The sequence below is a fragment of the Heptranchias perlo genome, chromosome 6, assembly GCF_035084215.1.
Source record: "Heptranchias perlo isolate sHepPer1 chromosome 6, sHepPer1.hap1, whole genome shotgun sequence".
In the NCBI taxonomy this organism is placed as follows: domain Eukaryota; kingdom Metazoa; phylum Chordata; class Chondrichthyes; order Hexanchiformes; family Hexanchidae; genus Heptranchias; species Heptranchias perlo.
The window spans coordinates 84,452,538-84,475,456 of NC_090330.1; the positions used below are offsets into that span (position 1 = coordinate 84,452,538).

The following is a 22,919-nucleotide window of genomic DNA, read 5'->3' on the forward strand; positions in this document are numbered from 1 at the left end:
GTCCGTTCTAGGATAGACTTCCTGTTTGTGTCCCCGACGCTCAAGGTCAGATCCACCAAGGTCACACCGGTGTTCTTCTCTGACCACTGCCTCCTCCTGGCCGACTGTCACCTACAGGACAATCAGAGAGTGGGCAGGGGGATATGGAAGCTGAACGTGAAACTGTTGACCCCGGGAAACATTGGGGAACTGAAGAGGGATTACAAAGGTTGGAGAACCGTAAAGCCCCTCTTTGATTCCCCAGTGCACTGGTGGGAAGCCAACAAGGCGAACATTAAGAGGTTCTTCATCCTCAAAGGTGTTCAGAAGGCGAGAGAGAGGCAGAGGGAAACGGCCCGACTCCAGAAAAGCATGCAGAATCTTCTCCTGCTGCAGACGATAGGGATCGATGTCGGGGAGGAACTCAGAGAGGTGAAGGACCAGCAAGCCTCACTATTTGCCTCCGAGGCCTCCAAGATCATCTTCCGGTCCAGAGTCCGCTCCGTGGAGCAGGACGAGACTTGCTCGCGTTTCTTCTTCCAAAAGGTGCACAGAGAGAGCTCTGTGATCAGCAGCCTGAAGGAAGAGGACGGTTCGGTCACGTCCTCGCAGCCCGAAATACTGAGGATCTGCAAATCCTTTTATGCCGGACTGTACGACGCGAAGCCCACAGACAGCGCGGCCTCCCACTCCTTCTTGACGTCTATCACGGAGGTTCTAGACGACAGCAAGTGGGAGAGTCTGGATCACCCGCTAACTCTGGATGAACTGACAATGGCCGTCCGTTCCTTCGAGAAGAGTAAGACTCCCGGAAGCGATGGCTTACCGGTGGAGTTGTACTCGGCTCTGTGGGACTGGATAGGCCCAGACCTGCTGGAAGTGTACGGGGGTATGCTCCTGGCAGGCAGCATGTCAGAGTCCATGAGGAAAGGCATCATCACCCTCATCTACAAGCAGAAGGGGGAGAAGGAAGAAATCAAAAATTGGCGACCCAGCTCACTACTTAACGTGGACTACAAAATTCTGTCCAAGGTCATCACCAATCGGATCAAGTCAGCCCTGGAGGTGGTGATCCACCCCGATCAGACCTGCGCCGTGCCCGGCAGGAAGATCTCTGATAGCCTGGCGCTACTCAGGGATACGACCGCCTACGTACAGGACAGGGGGGTGAACACCTGCCTGATCAGTCTGGACCAGGAGAAGGCCTTTGACAGAATATCCCACACGTACATGATGGACGTGCTCTCCAAAATGGGGTTTGGGGAGGGAATCCGCAATTGGATCTAACTGCTCTACACAAACATCAGTAGCGCAGTTTCAATCAACGGGTGGGAATCAGAGAGCTTTCCGATCAAATCTGGAGTCAGGCCGGGCTGTCCTCTCTCCTCCGTCTTGTTTGTGTGTTGCATCGAACCCTTTGCTGAGTCCATCAGGAGGGATGCGGCATAAGAGGGGTGACGATCCCAGGCAGCGGAGGCACTCAGGTCAAGGCCTCCCTGTACATGGACGACGTCGCCGTCTTTTGCTCGGATCAGCTGTCGGTTCGCAGATTGATGAGCATCTGCGACCAGTTTGAACTGGCCTCGGGGGCCAGGGTAAATCGTAGCAAGAGCGAGGCCATGTTCTTTGGGAACTGTACCGACCGATCCTTTGTCCCCTTCACTGTCAGGTCGGATTACCTGAAGGTGCTGGGGATCTGGTTCGGGGGGGCCGGGGCGTGCACCAAAAACTGGGAGGAGCGTCTTGCCAAGGTTAAGCAGAAACTGGGACTGTGGGATCGACGATCCCTCTCGATCGTGGGCAAAAACCTGGTCATCAGGTGCAAGGTGCTCTCGGTGTTGTTGTACGTGGCGCAGGTCTGGCCCATACCTCGCTCCTGCACCGCGACAGTCACCCGAGCCATCTTCCACTTTATCTGGAGATCAAAAATGGACCGTGTCCGCAGGGACACAATGTACAAATCTCCGGAGAAAGGGGGGAAAGGCGTGCCCAACGTGGCCCTCATCCTGATGGACACCTTTGTGTGCAGCTGCATCAAGCTGTGCATAGACCCTCGGTATGCAAACACAAAGTATCACTACGTGCTGAGGTTCTACCTGTCCCCGGTGTTGAGAAGGATGGGCCTGGCCACGCTGCCACGGAACTCTCCGTCCAGTTGGACCATTCCACCCCACCTGTCCTTCGTGGAAAAGTTTATGCAGAAAAACACCTTTGACCACAAGGCGATCAGCAAGTGGTCCGCACGTAACGTCCTCGAGACCCTGCGGGAAAAGGAGATGGTGGATCCTGTCGGTTGGTTCCCCGAGCAGACTGTCAATGTCATTTGGCAGAACACCTCATCGCCAGAGCTTTCAAACAAGCACCAAGACCTAGCTTGGCTGGTGGTGAGAAGGGCCCTTCCCGTCAGATCCTTCATGCACTCCCGGACTCTCAGCGCCACCGGGCGCTGTCCCAGAGGAGGCTGCGGTGGAGACGAGACCGTCACCCATCTCCTTCTGGAATGTGCCTTTGCAAAGAAGGTCTGGAGAGAGATGCAGTGGTATCTGTCCAGGTTCGTCCCGAGCAGTTCCGTAACACAGGATTCTGTGCTCTATGGGCTGTTCCCGGGGACGCACACTGAGACGGACATCAACTGCTGCTGGAAGACCATCAACTCGGTGAAAGACGCCCTTTGGTCTGTCGGAAACTTGCTGGTCTTCCAGTGCAAAGAGCTGTCCTCGACCGAGTGTTGCAGACTGGCACATCCAAGGTCCAGGACTACGTGCTCAGGGACGCACTGAGGATGGGTGCGGCCGCCGCAAAGGCTCTGTGGGGAAAGGCAACCGTTTAGAGCCTTCCCGCCATTGTTAACCGAGGGGCTGAAATCATGGAAAAACCCCCTCGGACAGAATGTAAAATTCAAATTGATGTCATGAAATGTAATGTACCTGTAATGAATCTGTAATGAATCACCTGTATTGAATGTGATGCAATGAGGCACCCTAGAGTGGCATGAACTGTAATTATATCCAATGAGTTCATTGAACTGTACTTGATGTAACCTGCAAATTGTATAATCTGTATTGTGTACGTTTGGAATGAGATATGACAACTGTACTCAATGTATTGTTGCAAATTTTATGAATAAAGTATATTTTTTGAAAAAAAAATTCTCTATAAAGTAATTTAAACATACTACGGCTGTAAATTGTCATTTTATGCCAACAAATCTTTAGACAGTTCAGTACAAATCTTTAAAATCGATACCGCTCTGTAAAATTATTATTATTATTGTTACACACACATTGCCTTAAAGCTTTCCTTTCCAAAATAACTATCACCTTGGCTTAGTGGTACCATTCATACCTTTGAGTCAGAAGGTCGTTGGTTCCAGGTACACCATGGATTTGAGTGCAAAATCTAGGCTGATACTTCAGTGCAATGCTGAGGAAATGCTACACTGTCAGAGCTGCCATTTTTTAGGTGAGATGTTAAACCGATGCTGCCTACCTACCCAGGTGGCTGTAAACGATTCCATGGTGCCCACTGTATAGCCACCATTTCTGCTTTAAATAAGGGCAACAAAACTGATCATTCATTTATATTCTGTTTTATGGACTAGCTGTGTGCAAATTGACTGCCATGTTTGCTTACAGAATTAATGCCTGTGACCTCACATCAAAGTAAGCTGTTAGCTTCAAAATACTTAGGGATGTCCTGAGGCTGTGTTAATGTGCTCCATAAATGCAGTTTTTTTTAACTGTAGTTACGTATTGCAATTCAGCTTCAAGATAATAATTGTGCCAGTCGAATATTTATCTTGATTAAGTATGAAAAAAGGGCCCGAGTTAAACTCTGTTGCTTGAAGAATGGGCAACTCAGTTTATATCGAAGTCTAAATGCAAGCATCTGGGTTTTATCTTAGACCTGCAATCTCTTGGCTAGTGCAAACATCATTCAATAATAAAGATCTAACTGAGTATCATTTACTCACACTTAGATAAAGAAAATATTTCCTTTTGCCAAACAAACGATTAGGTACACATCACTACTAACTTCTGCTTTTCAGTAGCCAAGCAATTAAAATAAATCTCAATAATAAAGATTATAGAAACATAGAATGGTTACAGCACCAAAGGAGGCCATTAGGCCCATTGAGTCCGTGCCGGCTCTCTGTAAGAGCAATCCAGCTAGTCCCACTCCCCCGCCCTTTCCCTGTAGACCTGCAAATTTTTTCCCCAAGTACTTATCCAATTCCCTTTTGAAAGCCACGATTGAATCTGCCTTCACCACCCTTTCAGGCAGTGCATTCCAGATCATAACCACTCATTGTGTAAAAAATTTTTTCCTCATGTCACCTTTGGTTCTTTTGCCAATCACCTTAAATCTATGTCGTCTGGTTCTTGACCCTTCCACCAATGGGAACTATTTTTCTCTATCTACTCTGTCTAGACCCTTCATGATTTTGAATACCTCTATCAAATCTCCTCTCAACCTTTTCTGCTCTAAGGAGAACAACCCCAGCTTCTGCATTCTATCCACGTAACTGAAGTCCTTCATCCTTGGAACCATTCTAGTAAATCTTTTCTGCACCCTCTCTAAGGCCTTGGCACCTTCCTAAAGTGTGGTACCCAGAATGGACTGGTGATCATGGAGGAAACCATTGTAATGTTAGATGCCTGGAATCTGTATACCCAGTGAAACACTCCTGTGAAGGGTGGAAAGAAGGACAAGTTTTCACAGTGACTATTGCAATTCCACGCCTTCCACCAAACGGAAACCTCTAGAGGTCTTCAAGTTAGAGTCCACAAGTGTCCTCGAAAGTGGCGTACATAAGAAATTGGTTAACTATCCAAATATATTGACAAAGAATGGTGAACCCTGGGTGGCACAGATTTATCTTGCAGTACTCAATCAAGGGCATGTGGATGTGTTGGTGTGATGTCACCCAGAACAGTGATTTCACCCTGGATGAGCACTCCCCTAATTCTACTGTAGTGTTCAAAGATGGAAATTGGGGCGAGCAAAACACGAATATAACTTTTCCCAAAGGTAGGGGAGTCTATAACGAGGGGACATAGATTCAAGGTGAGAGGGGAGAGGTACAAAAGGGTCCAGAGGGGCAATTTTTTCACTCAAATGGTGGTGAGTGTCTGGAACGAGCTGCTAGAGGCAGTAGTAGAGGCAGGTACAATTTTGTCTTTTAAAAAGCATTTGGACAGTTACATGGGTAAGATGGGTATAGAGGGATATGGGCCACGTGCAGGCAATTGGGACTAGCTTAGTGGTATAAACTGGGCGACATGGACATGTTGGGCCGAAGGGCCTGTTTCCATGTTGTAAACTTCTATGATTCTATATGGGACGTTGGACTTGGCTCACCGTCATAGGAAGCAAGTGTGCCATGTGATAACTCCATTGTTTTGCTTTACTAATGAATTACTTACGAGAATTGTAAGTTTGGTCCTGAACCCAATAAACATTCATAGTACTACGGAAATTCAGGTGGAAATCGGATTGAGGGAGGAAGCCGAGAAGCCTTAAAACTACACTTGACTGGATGGTCTACCACAATAAAATGCAGCCGTGGAAAGGGACATTGGACAGCTAGGAGGACATAAATGCTGGGAAACAGTGTATAATGTAAGACAACATCCCTGAGCTAGAATCCTCTCACAGTTGGTTCTTATTGTAATTGCTATGATAATGCTTTGTGTAGTAGCTACAATGTATAAAAAGCTGAATATGCAATTGCATGTATTATGCTACTGAGCTGTGAGCTAAGATTGGTGTGGAAGTGTGAGCCTACCAGGGATACACCCTGAAGGCTCAACAGATGGGACATGTATGAAAAGCATGTTTACAGGCTTTCTGCTGAATATTGTTAACCTTGGTAAGAAACTGCAATTACAGGCTTCCTGTTAAAGATTATTAAAGAGCATCAACAAACCTTCTGTTAAGATTGTTGAAACCTTGTGGAGTTAGTGTGTCCTTGATTGGTCACGTCATGAGACACCATGTCTCCATTATAATCAAAGTTTATAGGATGATGTTACAATCATGTTGTGAAATATAATCAAGCGTTACAATCTTGTTGTGAAATATACAGGAGTCAGCAGATGGTGTTTGGCTTGGGAAACAGAGAAATTGATTGACACACAAAGCAGGCTTAAGGTACAGCAAATTTTGATGTGTGATTGTGGGTATATAAGTAAGAGCATAAAACATATTTGTTAGAGTAATCTCGGATGGAAGACTGGACCGCTCAAGTGCTATCAAAAGGAGCTTTGAGAGTGATCAACGAAGAACCTTATTGGTGTAAATCTTTGCCAGGTTGTATCTCACTGTCTTATTTAGTATGTTATAATTGTATTCTTGTATTTTCACATTGAGTTTGAGAGTAACAAACTTAAGTCCGAAACTAGTGTCTTAAAATTAAATAAAGCCAATTAGATAGGTATGAGGGGCGAGTTGGCTAAGATAGATTGGGAAATTGGATTAAAAGGTATGACGGTAGATAAGCAATGGCAAACATTTAAAGAAATATTTCAATATTCTCAACAAATATATATTCCATTGAGAAATAAAAACTCCACGGAAAAAATGATCCATCCGTGGCTAACTAATGAAGTTAAGGATAGTATTAGATTAAAAGAAGAGACTTATAACGTTGCCAAGAAGAGTAGTAAACCTGAGGATTGGGAGAGTTTTAGAAACTAGCAAAGGATGACCAAAAAAATGATAAAGAGGGAGAAAGTAGAACATGAGGGTAAATTAGCAAGAAATATAAAAACAGATTGTAAGAGCTTCAACAAGTTTGTAAAAAGGAACAAAGTCGCAAAAGTAAACATTGGTCCCTTGGAGGCTGAGACAGGAGGAATTATAATGGGGAATATGGAAATAGCAGAGATGTTAAACAAATATTTTGTATCTGTCTTCAGAGTAGAAGACACAAAAAGCATACCAGAAATAGTGGGGAACTAAAGGGCTAATGAGAGTGAGGAACTTAAAGTAATTAATATCAGTAGAGAAAAAGTACTAGAGAAAATATTGGGACTAAAAGCCAATAAATCCCCTGGACCTGATGGCCTACATCCTAGGGTTCTAAAAGAAGTGGCTGCAGAGATAGTAGATGCACTGGTTGTGATTTTCCAAAATTCCCTAGATTCTAGAATGGTCCCAGGTGATTGGAAGGTAGCAAATGTAACCCCGCTATTCAAGAAAGGAGGGAGAGAGAAAACAGGGAACTACAGGCCAGTTAGCCTGACATCAGTCGTCGGGAAAATGCTGGAAACCATTATAAAGGAAGTTGTAACAGGGCACTTAGAAAACAATAATATGATTAGGCAGAGACAATATGGTTATATGAAAGGGAAATTGTGTTTGACAAATTTATTACAGCTTTTTGAGGGTGTAACTAGCAGGGTAGATAAAGGGAACCAGTGGATGTAGTATATTTGGATTTTCAAAAGGCATTCGATAAGATGCCACATAAAAGGTTGTTACTCAAGATAAGGGCTCATATTAGCATGGATAGAGGATTGGTTAATGGACAAAAAACAGAGATTAGGGATAAACGGGTCATTTTCAGGTTGGCAGGCTGTAACTAGTGGAGTGTTACAAGGATCAGTGCTTGGGGCTCAGCTACTTACAATCTATATTAATGACTTAGATGAAGGGATCAAGGGTTATGTATCCAAGTTTGCTGATGATACAAAGCTAGATGGGAAAGTAAGCTGTGAGGAGGGCACAAAAAGTCTGCAAAGGGATATAAGATATATTTTTTAATTAGTGAGAAACTATTAAATGTTGGTATTCAGAGAGATTTGGGTGTCCTCGTACAAGAAACACAGAAGATTAGCATGCAGGTACAGCAAGCAATTAGGACGGCAAATGGCATGTTGGCAAAGAGGTTGGAGTACAAGAGTAAGGAAGTCTTACTACAATTGTAAAGGGCTTTGGTGAGACCTCACCTGGAGTACTGCGTACAGTTTTGGTCTCCTTATCTAAGGAAGGATATAATTGCCTTAGAGGCAGTGCAACGAAGGTTCACTAGATTGATTCCTGGGATGAGAGGGTTGTCCTATGAGGAGAGATTGAGTAGAATGGGCCAAACTCTCTGGAGTTTAGAAGAATGAGGAGTGACCTAATTGAAACATATAAGATTGTGAGGGGGCTTGACAGGGTAGAAGCTGACAGGTTGTTTCCCCTGGCTGGAGAGTCTAGAACTAGGGGCATAGTCTCGCGATAAGGGGACAACCATTTAAGATTGGGATGAGGAGGAATTTCTTCACTCAGAGGGTTGTGAATCTTTAGAATTCTCTACCCCAGAGGGCTGTGGATGCTGACTCATTGACTATATTCTAGGCTGAGATGGATAGATTCTTGGACTCGACGGGAATCAAGGGATATGGGGATTGGGCAGGAAAAGTGAAGTTAAGGTCAAAGATCAGCCATAATCTTATTGAATGGCGGACCAGGCTCGAGGGGCCATATGGCCCACTCCTGCTCCTATTTCTTATGTTCTAACATCTTGACTACTTATATTGAAACTTCTTAATAAATCCTTTATACTTTGGAGCAAAACATCTTCGAAGCCTCTTTCTGCAAGAGACCGATCCTTTAACAGATTACTCACAAAAACTTATTCTGGAAATCCAAGTTCAAAATTAAGAGGTAGTGAAAGGGGAAAAGGGACTGGAATTTTTACAGTGTGCACAGGACTCCTTTCTTACCCAGTACAGAAGAAGCCCAAGAGAGGAATCACTGCTAGATCTAGTAATCATAGGGAGGGTTAAATCATCAAATTTACGAAACCCGACCCCAACCTGATGAGCAAGCATCTGTTTCCATTTTAACCACAGCGGATATTGGGGTGTCCATGTAACCATCTCTGGAGAGGCGGGTCATTAATTATAATATTTAAATGAGGCTTCTTTCCTGAGATTTTGGCAGTGATTTGAAATTAATGCCTCCTGCACAGATATCCTGGACTTCGGGAAACTTATCAGTAAAACGGAGGTGAGATTGAACGCACTTCATGGTCAGGAGTCCCAACATGAATAAAGGTTCAGTGCTCACAGCTGCTTTCTCAGTTCCCACTGGGAAATGGTTTGGTGAGAGTATTTGTTGTTTGGAGGTGTTCAAATGGAGAGCATCAGGTTGGGTGGCGTCATGCCTGCTTTTGATTGGACTTCAGTTGAGGAAGACAATCAGCATCCACAGCAGCAAGGGCATGCTTTTTTTTTTATTCGTTCATGGGATGTGGGCGTTGCTGGTGAGGCCGGCATTTATTGCCCATCCCTAATTGCCCTTGAGGAGGTGGTGGTGAGCCGCCTTCTTGAACCGCTGCAGTCCGTGTGGTGACGGTTCTCCCACAGTGCTGTTAGGAAAGGAGTTCTAGGATTTTGACCCAGCGACGATGAAGGAACGGCAATATATTTCCAAGTTGGGATGGTGTGTGACTTGGAGGTGAACGTGCAGGTGGTGTTGTTCCCATGTACCTGCTGCTCTTGTCCTTCTAGGTGGTAGAGGTCGCGGGTTTGGGAGGTGCTGTCGAAGAAGCCTTGGCGAGTTGCTGCAGTGCATCCTGTAGGTGGTACACACTACAGCCACTGTGCGCCGGTGGTGAAGGGAGTGAATGTTTAGGATAGTGGATGGGGTGCCAATCAAGCGGGCTGATTTGTCCTGGATGGTGTCGAGCTTTTTGAGTGTTGTTGGAGCTGCACTCATCCAGGCAAGTGGAGAGTATTACATCACACTCCTGACATGTGCCTTGTAGATGGTGGAAAGGCTTTGGGGAGTCAGGAGGTGAGTCACTCACCGCAGAATACCCAGCCTCTGACCTGCTCTTGTAGCCACAGTATTTAAATGGCTGGTCCAGTTAAGTTTCTGGTCAATGGTGACCCCCAGGATGTTGATGGGGGGATTCGGCAATGGTAATGCCGTTGAATGTCAAGGGGAGGTGATTAGACTCTCTCTTGTTGCAGATGGTCATTGCCTGGCACTTGCCTGGTGCGAATGTTACTTGCCACTTATGAGCCCAAAGCCTGGATGTTGTCCAGGTCTTGCTGCATGCGGGCTCGGACTGCTTCATTATCTGAGTGGTTGCGAATGGAACTGAACACTGTGCAATCATCAGCGAACATCCCCATTTCTGACCTTATGATGGAGGGAAGGTCATTGATGAAGCAGCTGAAGATGGTTGGGCCAAGGACACTCCCCTGAGGAACTCCTGCAGCAATGTCCTGGGGCTGAGATGATTGGCCTCCAACAACTACTACCATCTTCCTTTGTGATAGCTATGATTCCAGCCACTGGAGAGTTTTCCCCCTGATTCCCATTGACTTCAATTTTACTAGGGCTCCTTGGTGCCACACTCAGTCAAATGCTGCCTTGATGTCAAGGGCAGTCACTCTCACCTCACCTCTGGAATTCAGCTCTTTTGTCCATGTTTGGACCAAGGCTGTAATGAGGTCTGGAGCCGAGTGGTCCTGGTGGAACCCAAACTGAGCATCAGTGAGTAAGTGCCGCTTGATAGCACTGTCGACGACACCTTCCATCTCTTTGCTGATGATTGAGAGTAGACTGATGGGGCGATAATTGACTGGATTGGATTTGTCCTGCTTTTTGTGGACACGACATACCTGGGCAATTTTCCACATTGTCGGGTAGATGCCAGTGTTGTAGCTGTACTGGAACAGTTTGGCTAGAGGCGCAGCTAGTTCTGGAGCACAAGTCTTCAGCACTACAGCCGGGATGTTGTCGGGGCCCATAGCCTTTGCTGTATCCAGCGCATTCAGCCGTTTCTTGATATCATGTGGAGTGAATCGAATTGGCTGAAGACTGGCTTCTTTGATGGTGGGGATATCGGGAGGAGGTCGAGATGGATCATCCACTCGGCACTTCTGGCTGAAGATGGTTGCAAATACTTCAGCCTTGTCTTTTGCACTCACGTGCTGGACTCCGCCATCATTGAGGATGGGGATGTTTGCAGAGCCTCCTCCTCCCATTAGTTGTTTAATTGTCCACCACCATTCACGACTGGATGTGGCAGGACTGCAGAGCTTTGATCTGATTCGTTGATTGTGGAATTGCTTAGCTCTGTCTGTAGCATATTGCTTACGCTGTTTAGCATGCATGTAGTCCTGAGTTGTCGCTTCACCAGGTTGGCACCTCATTTTTAGGTACGCCTGGTGCTGCTCCTGGCATGCTCTTCTACACTCTTCATTGAACCAGGGTTGATCCCCTGGCTTGTTGGTAATGGTAGAGTGAGGAATATGCCAGTCCATGAGGTTACAGATTGTGCTGGAGTACAATTCTGCTGCTGCTGATGGCCCACAGTGCCTCATGGATGCCCAGTTTTGAGCTGCTAGATCTGTTCTGAATCTATCCCATTTAGCACGGTGATAGTGCCACACAACACGTTGGATGGTGTCTTCAGTGCGAAGACGGGACTTTATCTCCACAAGAACTGTGCGGTGGTCACTCCTACCAATACTGTCGTGGACAGATGCATTTGTGACAGGCAGATTGGTGAGGACGAGGTCAAGTAGGTTCTTCCCTCGTGTTGGTTCACTCACCACCTGCCGCAGGCCCAGTCTAGCAGTTATGTCCTTCAAGACTCGGCCAGCTCGGTCAGTAGTGGTGCTACCGAGCCAGTCTGGGTGATAGACATTGAAGTCCCCCACCCAGAGTACATTCTGTGCCCTTGCTACCCTCAGTGCTTCCTCCAACTGGTGTTCAACATGGAGGAGGACTGTTTCATCAGCCGAGGGAGGGCGGTAGGTGGTTATCAGCAGGAGGTTTCCTTGCCCATGTTTGACCTGATTCCATGAGATTTCATGGGGTCCAGAGTCAATGTTGAGGACTCCCAGGGCCACTCCCTCCTGATTGTATATCACCGTACCGCCACCTCTGGTAGGTCTGTCCTGCCGGTGGGACAGGACATACCCAGAGATGGTGATGGAAGAGTCTGGGACATTGGCTGAAAGGTATGATTCTGTGAGTGTGGCTATGTCAGGCTGTTGCTTGACTAGTCTGTGGGATAGCTCTCCCAATTTTGGCACAAGTTCCCAGATGTTAGATGAGGAGGACTTTGCAGGGTCGACTGGACTTCGGTTTGCCTTTGTCGTGTCCGGTGCCAGGTGGTCCGTCCGGTTTTATTCTTATTGTGACTTTTTTTAGCAAGATTTTACAACTGAGTGGCTTGCTAGGCCATTTCAGAGGGCAATTAAGAATCAACCACATTGCTGTGGGTCTGGAGTCACATAAAGGCCAGACCAGGAAAGGACAGCGGGTTTCCTCCCCTAAAGGGCATTGGTGAACCAGATGGGTTTTTACGACAATCTGGTAGTTTCATGGCCACCGTACTGATACTAGTATTTAATTCCAGATTTTATTTAATTAATTGAATTTAAATTCCCTAGTTGCCGTAGCAGAATTTGAACTCATGACTCAGGACTATTAGCCCAGAACATCTGGATTACAAGTCCAGTAACATAACCACTATGCTACCGTACCCGGAGAGGGAGCTACAGGTGGACAACAGAGAGGGGAGCAACAGAGGGGTCGAGTTTGCAAGAGACACAACCCACTTAACAGGGTCTGTAGACAGAGCTCAACTCCTTTGACATCTCAGAAAAGCAGCGTTTCTGAAGGCCGAGATGGTCATGTCAGGTGGTCGCAGATACCTACATCTCCTAGAAGAAGACCTGCTTCCTGCTGGACCTGGTGGCCACGCATTCCCAATGGCTGTGAAAGTCACCATCGTCGTCGATTTTTTTAGCCTCTGGTTCTTTCCAGAGCGCTAGTGGAGATATATCGAGGGTCTCACAGTTGGTTGCACATAAATGCATAATGCAGGAAACTTTTTTTTATTCGTTCATGGGATGTGGGCGTTGCTGGCAAGGCCAGCATTTATTGCCCATCCCTAATTGCCCTTGAGAAGGTGGTGGTGAGCCGCCTTCTTGAACCGCTGCAGTCCTTGCGGTGAAGGTTCTCCCACAGTGCTGTTTGGTAGGGAGTTCCGGGATTTTGACCCAGAGACGATGAAGGAACGAGGATATATTTCCAAGTCAGGATGGTGTGTGACTTGGAGGGGAACATGCAGGTGGTGTCGTTCCCAAGTGCCTGCTGCCCTTGTCCTTCTAGGTGGCAGAGGTTGTGGGTTTGGGAGGTGCTGTCGAAGAAGATAGATTGTTTGCCAGGGCTGGGAGGTATGTAAACTTCCCTTGTGATGTCAATAGCCAGAATGAGCCAGCACTCGGATTTGTGTCTCTGGCTGGCTTCCCACAGGGTGCCATCGACTGTACACACATGGCAATTCGAGCACCACCAGATCAACCAGGAGCATTTGTCAACCGCAAGGGATTTCATTCCATCAAAATTCAGCTGGTATGCAACCACTAGTAAAGGTTCATGTAGGTCTGCACCAGATTCCCTGGGAGCTACCATGCTGCTTTCTTACTACGGCAGTCCAGCATCCCTGACATGTTCGGACCTGGAACCAGTCTTAAGGAATGGCTGCTAGATAACAAAGGATTCTCCCTTCAAACCTGGCTGATGACATCTCTGAGGGACCCCACCAATGAACACCAAGAGTACTACAATGTGAGCCTTATGTCAATCAGATGTGTCATCGAGCAAGCCATCGGCATGCTGAAGATGCACTTCAGGTGCCTTGACAGGTCCAGACCTTCAATACTTGCCAGCAAGGGTCTTTAGGATAATCGTGGTGTGCTGTGTTCTGCACAACATAGTGTAGCAGTGAGGACTGGAGGTGCAGGGATGCCCTAATAGCACGAAGGTTGAGTTAGTTTGTCACACTGGACCAAAGTAACTATCACATCCACCGCCCCCTCCCCTCCCCTCCCCCACCCCCACTTACACAAAGCAGTCCTCTAACCAACCATCCACCCAGTGCACATTGGTCTCAGTCAATTCATGTCTTCACATTCATCACCAAGCAACTGAAAACCCGAGTTGGCACTTGCCATGCAAAAATGTTGAACACAGTAAAGTGGTGCAAATTAATAAATTTTATGTGAATAAATAAATGAAAATTATTAACACAATATTTTCATAAACACCCATGTGCATTCCCTCGGTGAAATACAAAGCTTTTATTTTTCTTTCCCTACTGCTCCTACATGGTCCAATCCCCGTGGCTTCAGCAGAGGTAGAGGCAGGCTGCTCAGATCCCTGCTCTGACTTCTGCGATGCTCGTGGCCGACAACCTCTAGGTGCTGGAGCCCTTGAAGGCCCCGCCAAAGAATGCTCCACCTGCACCTGTGCAGGAGCAGACTCGGCCATTGGGAGATGAGACAGCATGTCAGGTACTGGTTGGGGGAGGAGAGGGGGCAACAGGTGAGATGTGGAAATGCTTTGAATGGAGTTCCCACTTCTATGTCCCCTTTTGCCACCATCCCTCTCCTGGCCCAGCGGCAGATCACTTCTACCTCTCTGTGGGAGAGCAGCTTGGAGCAGATCAGTGACGCTGTGTAAGGCCATGACTAATATATCTGTCATCCTGTTTAAGAAAACAGAAATGTTGGCATCCATAGTTTGCACGGCCATCGTCAGGGCCTGCAGGGACTGATTAGTGTGCCCCAATTCAAGTTTCACAGAGAAGGCCACTCTATCCATAGAAGACATCCTCGCCATGGCCTGCGACATCAATCCACAAATGTTTGAGCTGGACTTCTCCATCCTCTCTAATATTATGGAAAATGTACCTGGCAGGGCTGTCAGTACCTCGCACATTTACTGCTGACCCTCCATCATTCTCCCTTTTATTGATGGCCCCTGGAGTTCAGCATCTCTTTCCTGCTGAGCAGAGGTTGGAGAGGACTGAGCCCTCCACAGCTGTCCCTACCATCACTCTCAGCTCATGCTCACTTAGGAACTGTGATTCACCAGGTCAGATCCCACCTAACTCACTAACAGGACCCACCGAAGTGCTTGTATCTGGTGCTGGTAAGCATGTGTCCTGAGACAGTGCACCCTCAGAAGGAATCAGCTCCTCTGAGGAAATGTTGTCCGCAAAGGGCAGGGGCTGTTGTTCTTTGCATGATGGTCCTAGAGGAGAGAAGAGACGGATATGATTTAGTCATGGGAATGTAAAAATGTTGAAAATCACGTGATCACGATGATCATATTTAATTCAATGCTGAAATCAAGTCAACATGACTTTGTCTTATGTGAGATGTGGGTCGGAGATATTTAATACCGTCACCATGCAGCAGTGAAGCATTGGATGGTCTGTGGTGGCCCACCTCTGGTCTTCTCCCTTGTATTTTGTGCTGTTTTCTCCTGCAAGGGGGCACGGCAGACCTATGAGTGTTTATAAGGCATGTGTGCATCCGATGGATGCAGTGCATTCGGTGAGGGTGCCTCTCGAGCAGATGCATCACGAGTGGCACTGGCATTTATTTGAGGATGTGTTGACAGTGCCATTGTTCTGAGAATCAGGTGAGCTGACTGAGGTGGTATCGCATTACATAAGGAATGGTGAATGGAGAAAGAGGGAGGTGAGGATGTGCATTGAAACGGAACGATGGGTGTTGCTGAAAGTTAAGTGGGTGTGAGGAGTGATGTGATGGAGTATGCTTGACAAGACAGTGTAAGAGAGGGGGTGCACTACAGGATTTAGGTGAATCTGCAACTGTGCTCACCTTCCTTGACCTGGTTAAACCATTTCCTGCACTGAATCCAGGTACGGAGAACTACCTGGCATATACAGGATGAGACATCTTAAATGTTTGCATCCGAACAATCCAAATACACAAAAAGATAAGGGCGTGTCCCTTCCCCATAAGCTAGATAGAATTGACAATAGTGAACACCATAGAATGGATATCCGAAAGATGTCTTGAACAATGGGCACCCTGAGGGGAAGAGGTCCGGGACAGATGACATCATGAGACTAATGTTGTTAAGCTACTAGAAGCAACTATGCTTCAGAAAGATATAGAAACTGGGACACTGTCCCTCTAAAAGGCAGAAGCAGCTTCTTGGGATGGCGGAGGTCCAGATACCCTAGAAAATTAGGTCTGATCAGCTTGAGATTTCCTAGGAACAGGTTGTACCATCCTTGTTTATTTGATATAACTGTATTAGAATGTTGTTATATAAATACTTGTTGTTTGATATAACCGCATTAGAATGTTGTACTTGTGTTTATAATAAAACTTGCATGTTCGGTCACACTCAGGCCTGAATCATGGTGGAAGTTATTATTAAGAAGGATTAACAACCCTTGGTAGCATTAATAATAGCATATTTCCAACAGCTTTATAAACAGAGTCTGGAGTATTGTGTCCAATTCTGGGCACCACCCTTTAGGAAGGATGTCAAGGTCTTAGAGAGGGTGCAGAGATTTACTAGATTGGTATCAGGGATGCGGGATTTCAGTTATGAGGAGACACTGGAGAGGTGGTTAAGGGGAGATCTAATAGAGCCGCTCAAAATCATGAACAGTTTTGATAGAGTAAATAAAGAGAAACTGATTCCAGTGGCAGAAGGGGACACAGATGTAAGGTAATTGGCAATAGAACCAGAGGCGAGATGAGGAGAATTTTTTTTTAAGCAATGAGTTGTTATGATCTGGAATGCACTGCCTGAAAGGGTGGTGGAAGCAGATTGAATAATAACTTTCAAAAGGGAATTGGATAAATACTTAAAGGGGAAAAATTTTCAAGGCATTGGGGATAGAGAGTAGGACTAATTGGACACAATACTCCAGACTCTGTTTATAAAGCTGTTGGAAATATGCTATTATTAATGCTACCAAGGGTTGTTAATCCTTCTTAATAATAACTTCCACCATGATTCAGGCCTGAGTGTGACCGAACATACAAGTTTTATAGCACCTTCAAAAAGCCGGCACAGGCATGATGGGCCGAATGGCCTCCTTCTGTGCTGTATCATTCTATGATTTTATCATGCCATGAATATTGGATGCTCTGGAGGCCGGCAGAGCAATCATAAGGGAATATGCTGGATTTCGCTCTGATTAGGAATGTGTAGAGCAGGATGTGACTTTATGTAAGATTGCAAAGCATCATAAGGCTGATGGGAATCCCATTTACATTGCTTTCAGTGATTTTCATAAAGCTTTTAGCCTAGTCTCCCAAGACCTCCAATTTAAAATTCTCATCCGTGTTTAAACCCCTTCATAGCCTCGTCCCTCTCTGTCTCTGTAGGCTCTTCCAGCCCTACAACCTGCTGAGAACTCACTGTTCCTCCAACTTTAGCGTCGTGTACAGCCCCCCTCCTTTTGCGGCCATCTAGGCTCCACGTGCTGGAATTCCTTCCCTATACCCTTCCACCTCACCCTCTTCCTTTAAAACCCTCCTTAAAACCCAGCTCTTTAACCAAATTTTTGGTCACCCCTCCTAATATCTCCTTCTTTGGCTTGGCATTCATCTTTGTCTGCCTCTGTGAAGCGCCTTGGAAATTATGGAAATACATGGCCAAATCTTGAATTTTATATGGGCTGCATACCGTAGCTCTGAGATTCATGTAACAGTAGATGGAACAACTTGCTTTAAAACTGTAAATTGTTGTTATGTAATTTACAATAATATATTTGCATTAACAATGTTATATTATTTATGTGTTTAAATAATCTAATTTTGTATGGTTATTTTCATTATTACATCATTCACGTATGGTATATACATATATTAGGCCTACTTTTTTATGCTATGTATTACCTTGATGGTACAAAAATCAAGTCAATTATAACTACTGTACTTTATTTTAATATTTCAAATAGCTGGAGCCCTTACAAAGAAATTATGTGTGACTTGCTACTTGATAGCGAGAATTATAGTACACTCCAAAATGCGGGATGACCCAAAAAAGTATCTAAAATCAAAATTTTGTAGGAATTGAATGCCCTCGATTCCTTTATGAAACAACTTCTGTGCCTTCAGTGCTCACGCTTTTAGAAAATTCAAAATCTGCCATTGTTAAAAGCACTTCTTTCCCCCAGTTTTTTTTGCCGCGAATGGAATGTAGGTGCACTTTAAGTTCAGGCGATCTCACTAGCCACTGCACTCAGTGTAACGACTTGTTTTCACATGTACCAGGCAAGGGTTTACATTTTCCGTTAATGGTAGGGCGTTGGGGAGAGTTATAGAACAAAGAGATCTGGGAGTACAGGTTCATAGCTCCTTGAAAGTGGAGTCACAGGTGGATAGGGTGGTGAAGAAGGCATTCGGCATGCTTGGTTTCATTGGTCAGAACATTGAATGCAGGAGTTGGGATGTCTTGTTGAAGTTGTACAGGGCATTGGTGAGGCCACACTTGGAGTACTGTGTACAGTTCTGGTCACCCTATTATAGAAAGGATATTATTAAACTAGAAAGAGTGCAGAAAAGATTTACTAGGATGCTACCGGGACTTGATGGTTTGACTTATAGGGAGAGGTTAGACAGACTGGGACTTTTTTCCCTGGAGAGTAGGAGGTTAAGGGGTGATCTTATAGAAGTCTATAAAATAATGAGGGGCATAGATAAGGTAGATAGTCAAAATCTTTTCCCAAAGGTAGGGGAGTCTATAACGAGGGGGCATAGATTTAAGGTGAGAGGGGAGAGATACAAAAGGGTCCAGAGGGGCAATTTTTTTCACTCAAAGGGTGGTGAGTGTCTGGAACGAGCTGCCAGAGGCAGTAGTAGAGGCGGGTACAATTTTGTCTTTTAAAAAGCATTTGCACAGTTACATGGGTAAGATGGGTATAGAGGGATATGGGCCAAGTGCAGGCAATTGGGACTAGCTTAGTGGTATAAACTGGGCGACATGGACATGTTGGGCCGAAGGGCCTGTTTCCATGTTGTAAACTTCTATGATTCACAGAAAACAGAAGAAATCACAGAATTCCCCAAAATACTGGAATCTCATGTCATAAACTTTGAATTTAAATTATTAATTTACCACAAAGCAATCTGTGTCAGTCGTTTTTGTTAAGGCTGCGTCAAAGCTTTTCTCAATTTAGTATTTCGACATATTTTCTGATTCAGTTTGTTCTTCAAACTCGGTAAACATGGCACGCGTTCAGATTTCTATTTGGAACAATGGTGGAAAGCAGAAGAGCTTCTCGGTTTGATAACGGCCTCTTTTACTCCAGCTAATTGTTTTTTGTTTTTTTTTTTGCTGATGAATGAACAGCGAGACGGAATATTTGTGAAAGTCAGTAATAAATACTTGTTTTAAAACCAAGGCGCGGAGAGAGTAAAGAGCACGGCCGGCCGTGCGAGACGGGACGGCGCGCGGTCCCGGGCTAAGGTTCGGCGCTGGAACGTGGTGCCGTCAATCGCACGGCGAAGGAAGTGAAGAGAGAGCGAGAGGAAGAAGTTGTACTCCAGGAAACTGCAATACGCTAACATGGAGCCTCTCCGCAGAGAGGATAAGCCCAATCCTCTGGCCACAGCCAATATATTCTCCAGTGTGTTTTTCTGGTAAGTGCGAGCTTTCGCCAACAGGTTTTCTCTCACTGATTTGGGATTAGTGAACTATCTGCCTCTTATTTACTGTGGGCCGTCGCTGTATAGTTGCTGAGAATTTTCTTTCTGTTGGGAGGTGGAGGATCTGACTCACAAGTTGCTAAACGACTAGTCTGGTTGAATTGCGTAAATGCTGCAGTTCTTCGTAGCGCGCCTTGGCTTTAAGTGACAGGCCCGGGATCAACTCTAGATTTACAAAGTATTAATCAGTTTCGACTACTCCTACTCTTCCATGTACCGTGCAGCATTATGAACGGCGCTCTTGTGTGTATCCTCAGCCCTGGTAACAAACTCTGAAATCGCTAACTACGGCGGTCACTTACTAATGGATGAAACAAGGATCGGTCGTTGCGTGTCGGGTCTGTTAGTTGGCGATTGTCACAGTAGGAGCTCAGGTCGACATCCTTCCCGATCCCCAAGGAGAGCGGGTTTCCCAAAACGCTTCTGTTCAGGTGGCTCCTACAAGGCACACCTGTGCCAGATATCTTTTCATTGTCTTGTCTTTCTCCCTCTTGCTAATCTCTGCTGCATTATAGCAGTAAATGGTTCCCGTTTCTCGTTGAAGATATAGTGTGAATTTCGAAAGCTGTCTTAAATTAAACCCACTTTTAAACTTCCAACTTTAGGTAAGTTATGACCCGTGAGTTAGTAACTGTAAAACAAAATGCAGTTGTCAGTACAATTGACTCAACTGGAGAGACTAGAGAAGCTGAGATTATTCTCTTTAGAGCAGAGAAGAGTAAGGGGAAATTTAATAGAGGTGTTCAAAATTATGAAAGGTTTTGATTAAAGTAAACAAGGAGAAACGGCAGAAGGGTCAGTAACCAGAGGACACATATTTCAGATAATTGGTAAAAGAACCAGAAAGGAGATTAAGTTTTTTTTACATGGTAAGTTATGATCTGGAATGCACTGCCTGAAAGGGTGTGGCAGGGGAAATAGAAGTCGATTCAATAGTAACAATTGGATAAATACTTGAGAAATAAAAACTTTCAGGGTTATGGGGAAAGAATGGCAGAGTGGGACTAAATGGAAATCTCTTTCAAAGACACAATGGGCTGTCTTTTTAAAATTACTTGTTATCCCCCTAAATTAAATAATAACATCTAGTGATATTATTGTATTGCTGGTAAATGATATTAAAATTCTTTAGTTGCAGTAGGAACTCCCTAACAGCACTGTGGGAGAACCTTCACCACACGGACTGCAGCGGTTCAAGAAGGCAGCTCACCACCACCTTCTCAAGGGCACTTAGGGATGGGCAATAAATGCTGGCCTTGTCAACGAAGCCCACATCCCATGAATGAATAAAAAAACATGTGGAGAAGCAGGGCAGTCTAGGCTGTTGGCAGCAATTTCTATTTACCTCTGCATTCTCTCTGCTGTCTTGCATCTGGTTAGTTTATTGTAAATTGGTAAGTTGGTTTGGATGAAGAACATCCTTTGACCTATTTGAAGTTGCCTGTCTGGAATACCATCATATGGTCTTCCATAGTGTTGTTTCCTGCTGATTTGGGAGAGGCCAGAGGGTAAATTTTAACCCCATGAACAAGTGGGTTAGGGGCTGGTGGGAAGGTTTAAAAATTGTAAAAAAAAAACCAAACCTGCCCACTTCCAGTTTTTATGGGGGCGGTGCAAAGGGCTTTTAGGAGGCAGGTTGGTCAGTGAAAGCTTCGAAGACGCCTGCGGGCCTCCATTTTTGACAGCTTTTTTTTATCATTAACTCCTGGGGGCTGGGATCCCTGGGCCATCTGCTTCACGCCATGTAATTGGAGGCCTGGAAGCCGGATCAGCAGGTAAGTGCCTTTATTGCACTGTTTGTGGGCCCGGATGAGCAGGAGTGTTTCCTCCAGGTTGAACAAGCCTAGCTGGCGCCATCCCACACAAGCGATTGACAGTCCCCCCTTCCCTCCCCCCCTCCCCCCTTCCCCCCTCCCCCCTTCCCCCCTCCCCCCTTCCCCCCTCCCCCCTTCCCCCCTCCCCCCTTCCCCCTTCCCCCTTCCCCCTTCCCCCCTCCCCCCTTCCCCCTTCCCTCCCCCCCCCTTCCCCCTTCCCTCCCCCCCTTCCCCCTTCCCTCCCCCCCTTCCCCCTTCCCTCCCCCCCCTCCCCCCTTCCCCCCCCTCCCCCCTTCCTTCCCCCCCTCCCCCCCCTCCCCCCTTCCTTCCCCCCCTCCCCCCTTCCTTCCCCCCTCCCCCATTCCTTTCCCCCCCCCCATTCCCTCTCCCCCCCCATTCCCTCCCCTTTCCCCCCTCCCTTCCCTTTCCCCCCTCCCTTCCCTTTCCCCCCCCTCCCTTCCCTTTCCCCCCCCTCCCTTCCCTTCCCCCCCCCTCCCTTCCCTTCCCCCCCCCTCCCTTCCCTTCCCCCCCCTCCCTTCCCTTCCCCCCCTCCCTTCCCTTCCCCCCCCTCCCTTCCCTTCCCCCCCCTCCCTTCCCTTCCCCCCCCTCCCTTCCCTTCCCTCCCTTCCCTTCCCCCCCCTCCCTTCCCTTCCCCCCCCTCCCTTCCCTTCCCCCCCCCTTCCCTTCCCCCTTCCCCCCCCTTCCCTTCCCCCCCCTTCCCTTCCCCCCCCCTTCCCTTCCCCCCCCCATTCCCTTCCCTTCCCCCCCCCATTCCCTTCCCTTCCCCCCCCCATTCCCTTCCCTTCCCCCCCCCATTCCCTTCCCTTCCCCCCCCCCATTCCCTTCCCTTCCCCCCCCCCATTCCCTTCCCTTCCCCCCCCCCATTCCCTTCCCTTCCCCCCCCCCCATTCCCTTCCCTTCCCCCCCCCCCATTCCCTTCCCTTCCCCCCCCCCATTCCCTTCCCTTCCCCCCCCCCATTCCCTTCCCTCCCCCCCCCATTCCCTTCCCTCCCCCCCCCCATTCCCTTCCCTCCCCCCCCCCCCCATTCCCTTCCCTTCCCCCCCCCCCCCATTCCCTTCCCTTCCCCCCCCCCCCCATTCCCTTCCCTTCCCCCCCCCCCCATTCCCTTCCCTTCCCCCCCCCCCCCATTCCCTTCCCTTCCCCCCCCCCCCATTCCCTTCCCTTCCCCCCCCCCCATTCCCTTCCCTTCCCTTCCCCCCCCATTCCCTTCCCTTCCCTTCCCTTCCCCCCCCATTCCCTTCCCTTCCCTTCCCCCCAGAGCCGAGCCAGGTGGTTCGGTACCTTGACATACACACCTTGACCCTGAGTTTGATTATCAATTGACCATGATCGCGCAGGCTGTGAATCTGGCATATTTTCCTACCCACTCAAATTCCTGGTATGTGGTCTTGGTGCATGATACTTTGTACTGGGAGCATAAACTCTTAGAATTACGCTATAAAGTTTGTATCTACGGCAGAAATAAGTCACCTTTTCTTCCAACACCAAAACCAGTAGAAGTCCCAAATGGAAGAATCGTTACACCTTGTAACTGGAAAAAAATGAATTGTACAAAGGAAAATATACATTAAGCATTTTTCTCAACTTTGCATCCTC

The 22,919-nt window shown here is 46.9% G+C and overlaps 1 protein-coding gene across 2 annotated transcripts in view; it reads left to right on the forward strand.

The window, feature by feature from the left end:
* The first annotated feature begins 6,209 nt into the window (after positions 1 to 6,209).
* abcc4 (ATP binding cassette subfamily C member 4 (PEL blood group)) overlaps positions 6,210 to 22,919 on the forward strand; it is a 376,726-nt gene continuing 360,016 nt past the window's right edge. Inside the window, exons 1-2 of one of the 2 annotated variants that reach the window (XM_067986483.1) lie at positions 6,210 to 6,291; positions 19,184 to 19,421. In XM_067986483.1, the coding sequence (XP_067842584.1) occupies positions 19,348 to 19,421 (74 nt within the window). In that variant the 5' untranslated portion in view covers positions 6,210 to 6,291; positions 19,184 to 19,347. Of the gene's footprint in view, positions 6,292 to 18,951; positions 19,422 to 22,919 lie in introns of those variants that run through there. The other variant, XM_067986484.1, reaches the window with a different exon arrangement.